At 31.9% G+C, this 13,618-nt stretch overlaps 1 protein-coding gene across 1 annotated transcript in view; it reads left to right on the top strand.

The window, feature by feature from the left end:
* Positions 1-9,070: 9,070 nt before the first annotated feature.
* The window catches only part of LOC139491981 (pyruvate dehydrogenase E1 component subunit alpha, mitochondrial-like), a 49,811-nt gene continuing 45,263 nt past the window's right edge, over positions 9,071-13,618 (top strand). The window contains exon 1 of the mRNA XM_071279977.1: positions 9,071-9,192. Coding sequence (XP_071136078.1) covers positions 9,142-9,192 — 51 coding nt within the window. The 5' untranslated portion in view covers positions 9,071-9,141. The remainder of the gene's footprint in view (positions 9,193-13,618) is intronic.

Raw genomic sequence — 13,618 nt, 5'->3', positions numbered from 1 at the left:
ATGTCAACTACGAACCGATTTTGTCAACTACGAAACGCATCAAAATGTCCACTTCATAACATGAGTTGTACCTTCATATGTGAAGTACTGTCTAACCTTTATCGATAAAAAATGGTTCTCCAATTCAGAAAAAAAATGAGATTTTTTTAGTATATAAAGTAAACAAACTGGAATGTCTATAGGAAACATTTAAAATTGCAAAAATATGTGTGTTTAGAAGCAGTTTCGTAGGGGACTTTTACGAAACTGCACAAATTATGAAAATAATTACATTTTAAAGAGTATTTAAGATTGCACTTTTTGTTTACAAACAGGTCTATAATAGAGGTATTCAAAATAACTCTTGAAAATAAATTTTAGACTAGTTGATTTTCCATTTTTTTTTAGGTCTGAAAGGAACGCTTTTTTTGAAAAACGCCCATATACACTCACTGTTTGAGTGATATACATAAGTACAAATATACATGTATCTCGTCGTGTACCTATTCTTTAAATGTCCTTAAATTTTATTCATATTCATGTTGAGGGTTCGTTATTTTTTGCTCGGTACGTACATATATTTATATGTGGCGAATTTAATTTTTTAAATGAATTGTAAATTTTGCATTCAAAAAAGTATAACGTTCGTGAACTTAAAATCATAAAAAATAGAATCATTGATTAATTTCATTGATCCTTTAACATCAAACATTCTAATGGTCGAATGAAGGACATGATTTATGGATGGACAAAAGTAAAGAGGTATATACACGTACTTCAAAGTTTAAACTCTTACTGATAAAAGGAAACTATATATGCCTCCTGTTACTCATTATTGCCTGATATTCAAAACATGATCAGGTGACAATATTTTTTACTGTGCACTCGTGATATTTCATAAGCAATTATCGACTTATTTCGATCGCTTGTCAATGATATATATCAGCAAATAGCAGCGAAATTTGTATACATGTACTTTTAGCAAACAAAACTGTGTGCAAAATGATCATGTAGTATTATTGCTAAAAGGAGTTATAAAGAAAGAAAAGATGCATACAGAAAAGAAATCTAAAAGAAATAAAAAGAAGACGGAGTATAAGAAATAAAATGCACTTGTACAAATAAAGTGTTCTGCTACTCCGCTCCCATATTGAACAAACAGCTAGTAGTGTGAGATTTTCTTATACTTTTTAAGAGTTTAGCATATGTTGATTTCTTTGAATAATCGGAAACAACTTTTTAAATTTAAAAAACTAAACCCCAAAATTTCGGGTGTAAATGCAGAATTAAACAATAATTTTACATCAACGAAAAATATTAAATTCATTTGCACTTGCTACGAGACGGGAGAACTAACAACGGGCCTAGTTTTTCGTCCTATTTCTAAAGCTCGTCGATTTGTATACGACCGCAAAAATGTTTGCGTTCGTATAATGGTATGATGTCGTTGTCGTCTGCATCTGCGTCGTCCGAAGACTGCACATCTGGTATCTGGACAATAACTTTTATTAGTTTGAGTGAATAGATCTCTATGAAATTTTATAAGGAGGTTCAATACCTTGAAAGGAAGGTTGTGATTGATTTTGGGGATGATGGTCCCAACCGTTTTGGAATAAGGACCCAAAGGGTGCCGAAAACAAGCATTTTTTCTACTTTTAGGATATCACCTGGTGTATAAGCATTTCAATTGCTCTGAAATTGTACTGTTTAATACCACAGGTAAAAGGTTTTGATTGATTTTGAGGGTTAGAATTTGGGGCCGAAAAAGGGGCCTAAATAAGCATGTTTGTAGTTTCCAGTCTATACCTTGTGTTTAAGTGTATAAATCTCTCTAAAATTATACCATAAGTTTCCATACTACAAAGGGATGGTTATGAGGGGTAATGGCTCAAATCATTTAGCAGTTTAGGGACAAAAAAGGGGAAAGACAAGCGCTTTTCTGGTTAAAGGACCATTTAGACAATTTAAAAGTAGTGCAAGGGAGGTAAGCCAATTCCATTTAAAGTATACTGTTATATATATGTTTGATTACCTCCCTTACACTGCTTAAAATTATGTATTAAGAAATGATGATTGTCTTGATATTATTAGCTGTAAATTTATATTTAGACATGTTAGAAGTTACTAGTCTATTAATTAATATCAATTTTAACCATGACTGTCATTTTATATTTCATGATGTATTAAAACGAGTAGTTTATATTGATGCAAACTCTTTTGAGGGGATTAATATTCAACAGCAAAGTGTATTGCTCAAAAGCAACAAAAAAATAAGGTTCATAAGACCACATTCATTCTGTGTCAGAAACCTATGCTGTGTCAACTATTTAATCACAATCCAAATTCAGAGCTGTATCAAGTTTGAATGTTGTATCCATACTTGCCCAAACTGTTCAGGGTTCGACCTCTGCGGTCGTATAAAGCTGCGCCCTGTGGAACATCTGGTTTTTAATTGTTTTTCGATAATGAAAATGTATTGTGTATATATTTAGAATTGCAGGACTTCAAAAAAAGACAGTCAATTTGTAAATTAAGAATAAGTGCTCACTCTTTAAAAATTGAGACAGACAGATATTCAAAAAAGCATATAGAAAGATCTCAGCGTCTTTGTTCTAATTGCTCACTTGGTAAAGTTTAGATGAGCTTCATTTCTTATTAGAATGCCCTCTTTATGATATTCAAAGGGACGATTTTTTTAAAGACATTTCTAACAATTGTTGTAATTTTATAAATTTAAATAAATCTTCTAAATTTTTATGGCTCTTGACCCAAGAAAATGTTACTCTTATGGAAAAACTGGGCTGTTATATTTGTGACTGTTTTGAATTAAGGAGATCAGGTATGAACACTGACACTAAGTCAAGTAAATAATTTGAGAATAAATACATATACATGTATGATGTAATTTTATTATTCTTTTATTCACAATATATACAATGTATGTGGTTTTTAGCTTGATTCTGACCAATGCTTATATTCCAAATATATATGTATATGCCTCTATTGTTGTTGTTACCAATTATGTAAATCAATTGTATCTGATTTTATGCCCTTTATGGGCCCTGTAATTTGGGAAATAAAAATATTCGATTCTATTCTATTCTATTCTATACACAATTGCCACATGCATCTTTGTAATTTTTTAATAACTATAAGCTTTCTTAAACTTGGTACTAAGCTTCACTTGAGCATGCTGCACGTATGAGGCCATCTTGTATGAGGCGTGTCCATGTCAATTGATCATTGTCTTCCTGTAAACATACATACACGTATAACCCGAATAATGCCCCTCAGTCGTTAGGCAGCAACCATTTGATTTTCTGGGGGGGGGGGGGGGGGCTATGGTTTTTTTTTCTGGACAATTTTTTTCTTTCAATTTTAGCATTACATATAGTGGCAGCTGAAGGTGAAACAAACAATTTTTTTTTCTCAGAATCAAAAACAAATTATTTTTTTCTCCAAAAACTGGAAACAAACCATAGCCCCCCCCCCCCCCCCCCCCAGAAAATCAAATGGTTGCTGCCTTATATTCCGTCTATCTTCGACTTTGCTACATAGATAGGCTATAGGCCGCTAGAGGGTGCAGAATTATTCGAGTAAATACATGTACCGATGATCATATATACTTCGTAGTTATAATTATATCTTGTTGTTTTCTTTCCTTTGGACCACATGCAGTTTAAGACAGACATACACAGAAAATTATCTTACTTTGAAATTCTTAGATCTACTTCGCACTAGTAGTAGTCGTATCATCACAGGTGCTATGAAATCAACACCAATAAAAAGTATGGAGGAGGATATGAAAAACATACTACCATTAGGCAAGAGAAGGGCGTGCAAAGCCATGATATAGGCCACCAAATATCAGTGTTAACAGTAAGTACGTAAGTAAGTAAGTAAGTAATTTTTATTGGTTTGAAATCCAAAATTACAGGATTGATACCAAGACAATGCAAAACATACAAACATATATATCATACCAAATGCATAAACATTGTGTATGTATATATATATATGAGGAGGTGGTACCTCAAAGTTATTAAGTACTTAATAAAGCATTTCTAGAAATGTACATGTCGCTTATAAATTTAACAATAATTCTAATTATATCAGTCTCACCACACGTATACAAAAATTTAAATCTTGCTTCATTAGTCATATTTAAATAAGATAAACTATTCACTAATTTTGAAAAACAATTGGTCTCTAATTATATTTAGTTTTGTACATTTTAAAGTGAAATGAAATTCATCTTCTACTCCTAATAGGCACAAAGGGCAAATTCTTTCTTCTACAGGGGTTTTAGGGTGACGCCCTTGTTCAATTCTAAGAACACTATTACTAATGCGAATTTTAGCAAAATGCCCTATTACTTTTCTGTCTATATTTAACATTAAATAGGTTTCCAATTTATGATTTTCTTTAATCTGTCTATATGCTCTCAGCTTATTACCGTGTACTGATTTACTATCACAAAATATATTTTCTTACCAATAATTAAGATATCTATCATTATAAGTTTGGTATGAATTACATATGATCACATATAATAAACGCCTTTTTGAAATAGTATCATGATTTTTCCAAACATGTGAAAAATTTAATGTACATAGCAAGTAACTGTTCAATCTTTTTAGCAAATCTATTGGCTAATTGCAGGTTTGAACAATGTACATCTTTAAGTAAACAATTGTTATTGGATTTTATTACATGCAACCAGAAGCCAATTGACAGTTTTAAAGCTTCTATAAAAACTGGATACATACCAAGTTCAGCTAGTACTGCTAAATTGACAGCTGATTTATTAAATCCAATTAAAGTTTTTGCAAATTTAATCTGAATTTTAATGGTAGCCAATGACCAATATTTTGACTCTAGATTTGTAATATCTTTTATCATATAAAGAGACCAAACTTCACTACAATAAAGATGTATAGGTGTAACACAAGACCACTCAATGAATACCAAACTGAAAAAAAATCTCATCAGGCAGACTCAAAATATCCAGCCTAGTTTACACTAGAGACAAGAGCATTACAAAGAAAACACCAGAAAACTCTACCTGGATGAGATATTATACAGATGGGTGAGCCACAAATGCCACAACAAAAGAAGGGGCTGGTATATATATACATGATATACATTAAGTACCCCAATGGAGATCAACTATCAGAGGCTAGTATACCAATTAACACGCCTACATTGTTCAAACTACAGAGATGAAGAAGAAGCCATTACTCATGTTGCACACTCCATAAAAAAACGAAATCGATAACACAACCCAAGAAGTATTTCTGACTGATGTCCTCTCTGTGATAAAAGAACACATCTTCTTCTTCCCAAGAAGTATTTCTGACTGATGTCCTCTCTGTGATAAAAGAACACATCTTCTTCTTCTCTATTCTTTCCTCCACTATCTGGAGTACCACTACTTTTGTAGTGTAGCACGGATAAGCAACTGATTTACTGTAAGCAACTGTGTGCATGTGCAGGAATATTATACAGTGAATATGATCGGTGCACAAACCAGTATTATTTCGCCTAAATATATTGTTCTAGATACTGGTATAAAGGATATCAACACAGCCTGGTGTACCCACCACCAATTTACAACGCAACGGCAGTTGGTCTTATCCATTGTTATCCAAAATGAGCTAAGGCTGCGATCCCAGTTGGGAGCTCAATTCAAAAATAAAACTTTAAAATAACTTAATGTCAAATCACTTTTTGTAAACGTGCAGGAAACTGTTCAATCACCATACTATATACATTTGAACTCCATATAAATCACACATGTTATGTCAATTATACACTAATCAATGTCTATTACTTTAAAAGTTTATGCACTGTGGCATATACATGATATACATGATATACTAAAATCTAAAATCACTTCGTGTACCACCAAATTTTCAATGTTACTGTGGCAATTTGTAACTCAGCATTTAACTCAACTTTCTATTGTTCATTCTAAATTAAACCAATATGCACACCTTTATTGGTACTTCACTCAAGTTAGTTATACTGCACCAGTAGCTTTATATCTCCTACTTCACTAAAAAAAAAACACACAACTTAAGTTAGGGAGAAAATCAGTAGCTTAAATAATAGTTACTTTATCACCTATTTGGGACAAATATTTTATTATCCGAGTATAATTTCCTTATACCTTAATAGAAAAATAATTTCTTAACTTAATAGAACAACTTAGCCGTTTATATCAACCCTTAAGTTTCCTTACAAACTTAAATATAAGTATTGCAAAAAATATATCAGAACACAAGGCTTACTTAACATTAAATTGTCATATTAAACCTTAAACTTTTGATTAATAGTAACTTAATAAATTTCCTTATTTTATTTTAAACTATTAAATGATTTTAAATGACTTCAAATGACATTGCCATCCTAGCTGCCAACTAAATCCAGTATAGAGCATCTTTTATGGTGTAGAGCATATACCATTCCTCTTGTTATGGCCTCAATTTTCTCCATAAATAAGAAAGTCTGTATTAATATTGGAACTTGTGGACTAGAAACATCCAAAATCACTCTCAATAGCATTGAATTGTTTGAGAAGACAAGATTTCCTATTTCATGATTAAAGTCATAAAGCAGAGTTCTTAGCTTTGGAATAAATTGATTCCTCACAGTATCTGTACTAGCACATTGTAGCAAGAAATGTTCAGTATCTTCGATCTCATCCATACACAACGGACATATCGCACTTACTTCGTACTTGTTAAATCTACTACGATTTGATTGCAGTGTATACACTCCTGTAAGTAATCTAGCTTTTACATTAGCTTTCATAATAGAAATAGAGTCAAGTCCTGTGTTGGCCCAAACGTTATGAACAGTTCCACAATTCATTGACATGGGATGCAAAAATCAAAGAGTAGACTTTACTTCTGCCATATTCGTTATCTTCTGTCTCCAGAATGTTTCTATTCTCTTTTTCACATAGTTTTTCCAACTTTCTCTATTTGGAATTGAATTTAAGATGTCAAAAATAGATTCAAATTCATACAATGAGAGTATATCGTTCACATAAATAAACCAGCTATGAGAGGTGTTATCCTTCATCAAGTTGTCTAATACATATCTCCTTCTCTATATCATTGTTTCGCACAATGTTGCCAAAGTTTACTAAAATTTGTCTATGTAAAAACGCTTCTATTGGCATCTGGCCAGACAGAATATATATTGCTTCATCAGCGGTTCGTTCTGGCAAGTTTTGCAGAATTTTAAGCTGTGATTTGTGAAAAAAATTCAATTCATCCAATTCTTTCTGTTAAGTGTTACACAGTCTAGTCCAAAAATTAATCGTGGGCGAACATATGTATTCCATGCATAATTTGATGACTATATTTGGGTTGACTCCATTATATCCGTGCATACCTGCACCCGTTAGCGAATAGCAGGTTCGTCTAGCTAATTTAATTCTTTCTGATACCAAACATTTTTTTACTGGATTTCGATTAATTCCAACATGAGTATATGAAACAACATGTTCTATAGGTTTTTCGTGTAAATAAAATTCATCCACACATTTTTCATTTCTTCTACTATTGAAAGTCATAATTTTACTTTTAGCTTCACTAATAAAATATCTATCTTTATTTGCAAAAGATTCTTGTAAATTTAACATTGTCTGTAACGAAATAGCATCTTCCGCTTATAATACAATATCATCTGCGCATGCTGGTGAGGCAATATGTATCGTTCCCAATACGGAAGCCCAAACGTTTGTTTTGATACCAATCTAATAATGGATTAATATAAAGTTTATACAGAGTAGGAGACAAAATACCACCTTGTCTAACTCCCTGTTGCTCACCAAAAGCTCTTGAGAAATGTCCATCCCACTTAACCTTTGATCTCATTTGCTGATACCATTTATATACTACAAACCAATCCTCATCCTTAACTCCAGACTGAAAAAGTTTTAACATTAAAGAATCATGCCACACAACATCAAATGCTTTAGAGGCATCAATAAAGGCTACAAATACTTTCTTTTTACTATCCTTTGCGTCAGCTAGCGCCTCAGTAAGAAGTAAAGCTGCATTTGTTGGAGATACCCGTTTAGTAAAACCACGTAACTTGCAATTTATTTTGAAGTCTATCTAAGACAAATCTTAGACAAATGTATAGTCTCAAAAACTTTTCCCATTATACTACATACTGTAATTCGCCTATAAGAATTTGGATCCTGCAAGGGTTTACCATGACTCTTGTGTATTGGAGTAATAATTCCAGACTGAAAATTTCCAGGTACATCTCTTTCCTGTAAAACACGATCAAAAAGAGCTTTTAATATTATAGGTACAATTTGTCCACCACATTTCAAATGTTCACTCATTAGATTTAACTCGTCAGGTGACTTTCCATTTTTCATTTTGCTAATAGCTGCTGTAACTTCATCTAAAGTTGCATATTGCATTCCCTTATTCCCTGAATTTTGTAGTATCAAAATATTTTGTATATTACGCTTCACAATTTGATGCTGATCGCTGATCACAAAATGATGAACTTCTAGATAATGTACTTAATTTTTCGAAATACGATGCCAAGTCATCCCTTATTTCTTCTGAGGACTCAAGATTTATGCCATCAATAACTAATTTAGTCAGTTTCTTAACTTGCCCAGTTCTTTGTATATTAATAAGTTTGTAAAAGAGCTTCTGATTTGAAGTATATGAGTCCATTATTTCATAATACAGTTTATATCTATTATTGACAAGCTATCTCAACTCCAACAAGCTTTATACACTGACATAAAAAGCCTGACAACAGTCAACTTCCTATCCATTGGAAGACCCACTATCAATAGAAACAAGCACAGTGGAAACAAGTACCTGTAATAAATTTAAACGGAAGATTGCTATTCCATCATGAAGTTTGTACGGAATTAAAACTGCACTCGCCTGTACGGTCTAATTTTAGAATTATATTTTTTTTAATGGTGTAAGCAAAGAATTTCTTTGTTGTATAAAGGAAAATGACATAATAAATTGACAAATAATTCTAAAAAGATAGTTAAACTTATTTAAACTACAAAAAGATATCAAAAGACTTATCTTTTAATAAAACTGTAAACGTTACAAATTAATTTTCATTGATTTAAGCGGCTTATTGACCTCCAAAATTTCCAAAATGTTGTCGACTGTTGGGAGGGCTTTACGAAATTCTTCTACACCGAAAACAGTATGTATAAATGCCACTTCAATTGATATTTAGACTAAACATAGTATTTATTGATAGACGACCAATTGATGGATATTCAAATGCCTTCAATCTACGTATGTGATTGCTCATTTTAAAAGCATTTATTAAAACAAGTTATGTTCATGAAAGTTATATCTTTGAAAGTTTATAATAAGATTGTACATACCATAGATGTCTAGACTAGTTAGTTACACATGTGGGGGACTTTGCTCAGGCTTCTTTTGTGAACTATGCTATTTAATATTTTTTATTAATAATATGAGGCAGGCATAACCTGTGAATGGGGACGAAGTCTGTATGATTTTTTTTTATAAATCAAGCATGTTGAAAAGAGAAACGGAAATACCGTAATGTTTCTGATTTTGGTTCTGTTGTTAGGGATTTAGTTGTGAAGTTATGACGTCATATTCAATGTAGACAAAAAACGTAACGTTTCCGATTTTGGTTCTGTTGTGAGGGATATATTTTAGTTGTGACGTTATTTAAGTTATGATGTCATATTCAATGTAAACAAAGAAACGCTGTCATCAGGTAACGTTTTTTTTTTATAACTAACAATTTTTTAAAATGAATTAGTATTGAGTTCCTTTCTTAGACTGATAAATATACGTTTTATTCAAAGTCTATTGCCAACAAGACCGGAAACGGAAGTCGATTTCTGCGCAGATCCGGAAATTCAAAAACGCGACAAAAAAAAATTGAATGATTTTGAGTTCATTAGTATAATGAAAATATCGGAAAATTTTCCCGATTTTTTTTTTTTTTTTTTTTATTGAATTTTCTACTGTTATTGGGGACTTTGTCTCCGTCCCCATATAAATAATATTGTTGAAAATTTAAAAAAAAACAAAACAATAGCACAGACCCTTGTGCTAATTGGTGATGATAAGATTCATTGTTTGTTATATATATATCATGTATTTGGCAATGGTACTATTGTCAAGTAGTCCAGAAGGACTACAATGTAGTCTTGACACACTAGCTCAGTTCTGTACAGATTGGTAACTGGAAGTCAATTCTGCAAAAGCAAAAGTCCTGATATTTAATTCTAACGGCAAATCATTTCAAAACCATACCTGCCAAGTTTTGAAAGTGCCCTTTGGGGTTTTAGTGCGCGACAACAATTTGAAAGGTTACAATTCTTTGCGACAACTATTTTGCGTATGCTGTTGTTTTGTGGTCTAGAAAAAGTGTCATATAATTTGTAAGATGAGCTTACATGTAGCTGCAAGACCAGGAATTAATTTAATGTGTAAGGATATTAAATAATTGTTGACTTTTCCAATTTAAAATTTTGCATAAAGAAAGACCTTTATCAGGGGTAACTTTATAATGCAATGGTAAATTTTAACCTTGCCTCCAACAGTCAGGGGACTTACTTAAATAAGTGATTTTCTAAAACACTGATTCAAGTAAGATTATTTTCATAAAGGTTGGAAGTTAGAGTTGTCTTTCTTTAATAATCACCTATTTAAGTAGTACAAATAAATCACTAGAAGAAGTGATTTAATTTTATTGTTAGCTATAACCCTTTCCTCCATTTTGACGCTTTTTGACACCACCCCCTTTACTCCATAATGACGCCTTTCGAAGCCTGTGTAGTACCTAAGTTGAAACGCTTTGACTACAAAATGTCTGCATCGAACTTAAAAAAAATTGTATCCAATATGAAAAGGATATTCATGAGAATATCTGATTTTAATTTCATTGATAAAATATTTGTTTTCACAATGCATTAATACTTTAAACCTGAAGATTTTTTTTGCATTGAAAAAATCCTATGCGAATCAAGTATGTGAAAGAAAAAAATCCATGGAGGAAAGGGTTAAATATAGAATAGTAATGATCCAGGGACTAATTATGTTTCTAAACTTATCAGAACCAACATCTGTGTTGTCTAGGATGACCAGGTCATTTCAGTTGATGACCTTGTACTGAATCTTGGATAATGACATAAAAATCACTTGTTTAAGTATCAGACCTCAATTTCCTTCCCAAAAATCACTTCTTTAAGTATCATTCTTTTAAAAAAAACCACTAATTTCAACACCCCTGAACAGTGAAATTTTTTATCGCGAACAGTAGAATTTTACATGTTTTATGACATAATCTGAAAGATTAAACCTTGAACTTAACAGGAAAAATACCCCCACTGCTGGGAAAAATCTTTTAAGAAAGTATCAGTTCGTTATGTAAAGCCATTATTATAGCATTTTTTCAACTAAAATAGAATTTTCAGCTAAATTGATAGCATCAAAGTCATAAACCTTGCTATTAAAAAGAAGCAAAAAGTTCATTTTTTTTAAATTTTACTAATTAAAAGATATTATTTAAACCTATCATGTGTTTTAAATTTTGAAAAAACTACAAAATCCCAATTTGTGACAAAACCTCAAATTTGCTACTCAAATAAGTGATTTAAAAATCACCGATTTTCAGTAAGTCCCCTGACTGTCCAATTTATTGATGGAAAAGGCTAGACATTGCTAGAAAAACTCTATTCAAAATAAAGAAATCTCATAGTCTTAACAATTCATGTAGACTTTTAGGAAAACTTTTTGGTACAATGGTACAAATGTACTTCCAATTTTATTATATGGAAGTGAAGTTTGGGATATTGAATCAATTCAAAAAAATAATGAGAATGAACCATATGAAAAGATTCATATAAACTTCCAACCATGCATGTCGCAGTGAGCTTGGAAGACTCCCCTATTTAGCTAAAATTTTGTTGTCTTCCATGAAATTTTTGATCATTTAATCTCATCGAACAAGATCTTCGCTCATGACATATTTATTCAAACAAGAGAAAACAACCTATGGACACACAATCTAATTAAAAACCGATCTCTCATCGCTCCTGTTTCTGATATGTCGCGTGGGAGATCTAACGAAACCGGCTTTGAGGTCACATGTGAGTGAACTAAAAGTCATGAATTTATAAAGATATGCAAATGAGTTGACGACCTATTAATAAGCCAATCAAAAAAGTTTATGAATTATTATGACTGACGACTTCGTCGTAAATAAAATGAGTTACATCCCTTTGCCTCACGTTAAACTTCCAAGATCGTGGAAGACTCAATTTTATTGTTCGAAAAAGACACACCTACGAGGTCACTCACATGTGACCTCAAAGCGGGTTTCGTTAGATCTCCCACGCGACATATCAGAAACAGGAGCGATGAGAGATCGGTTTTTAATTAGATTGATGGACACATGATGGACATGTACATATGTACATGTAATATGAAGAAATGTATTCAAAATCTGGGTTTCTCGTATTTAACATCTTTTAATGTACCTATTAAACCTATGCTTACTCAAATAAAAAAACGAATTTATGACCAAATTTTACAAGAACAGAATTCATACAGTTTGCAACGTTAAGCGGTAGCTGAAACCCGTGTCTAGTTTAAATAAGCTCGGACTAGTTAACGTACACTGCTGATAGTCAGACCAGTCTAGTCCATATCTGTGTGCACTTTTTTTAATCGTTACCGTTAGTTAATGCAGAATGTCACTCAACGGCTTCGATATTAATAAACTGATACTCTCATCCTTTGCAAAAATTCCGTAAACCAGTTTTGAACGGTCTCCCTAATCAGTGATCAGTGGACTTACTGAAATAAGTGATTTTTAAATCACTTATTTGAGTAGCAAATTCGAGGTTTTGTCACAAATTGGGATTTTGTAGTTTTTTCAAAATTTTAAACACATAGGTTTAAATAATATCATTTAATTAGTAAAATTTTTAAAAATGAACTTTTCACATCTTTAAAGTAGCAAGGTTTATGCCTTTGATGCTAATTTGCTGTTACAAAATATTAGAAATTATTATAAATTAAGGAATCACACGTATCTCCCTCATGCAAAGCTCTGATTCCTTTCACGGATTTGGCTATACTTTTTGGACCTTTTGGAATATAGCTCTTCATCTTTTATATAAGCTTTGGATTTCAAATATTTTGGCCACGAGCATCACTGAAGAGACATGTATTGTCGAAATGCGCATCTGGTGCAAGAAAATTGGTACCGTTAATTTTATTAGCTGAAAATTCTATTTTAGTTGAAAAAATGCTATAATAATGTCTTTACATAATGAACTGATACTTTCTTAAAAGATTTTTCCCAGCAGTGAGAGTATTTTTCCTGTGAATTTCAAGATTTCATTTTTCAGATTATGTAATAAAATCCTACTGTTCGCGATAAAAATTTCACTGTTCGGGGGTGTTGAAATTAGTGGGGGTTATTAAAGAATGATACTTAAAGAAGTGATTTTTGGGAAGGAAATTGAGGTATGATACTTAAAGGGAAACTTCGCAAAAAAATCAAAAATTGATATTATGTCCATTCTGTATAAAAATGCTCAAATTTATAGATATTAAAGTTTTATTCCGCTAAA

The sequence above is a fragment of the Mytilus edulis genome, chromosome 10 (assembly GCF_963676685.1).
Source record: "Mytilus edulis chromosome 10, xbMytEdul2.2, whole genome shotgun sequence".
NCBI classification, from domain to species: domain Eukaryota; kingdom Metazoa; phylum Mollusca; class Bivalvia; order Mytilida; family Mytilidae; genus Mytilus; species Mytilus edulis.
Note: the sequence above shows the minus strand (reverse complement) of the source record. Positions and strands in the feature narration are given on the sequence as shown.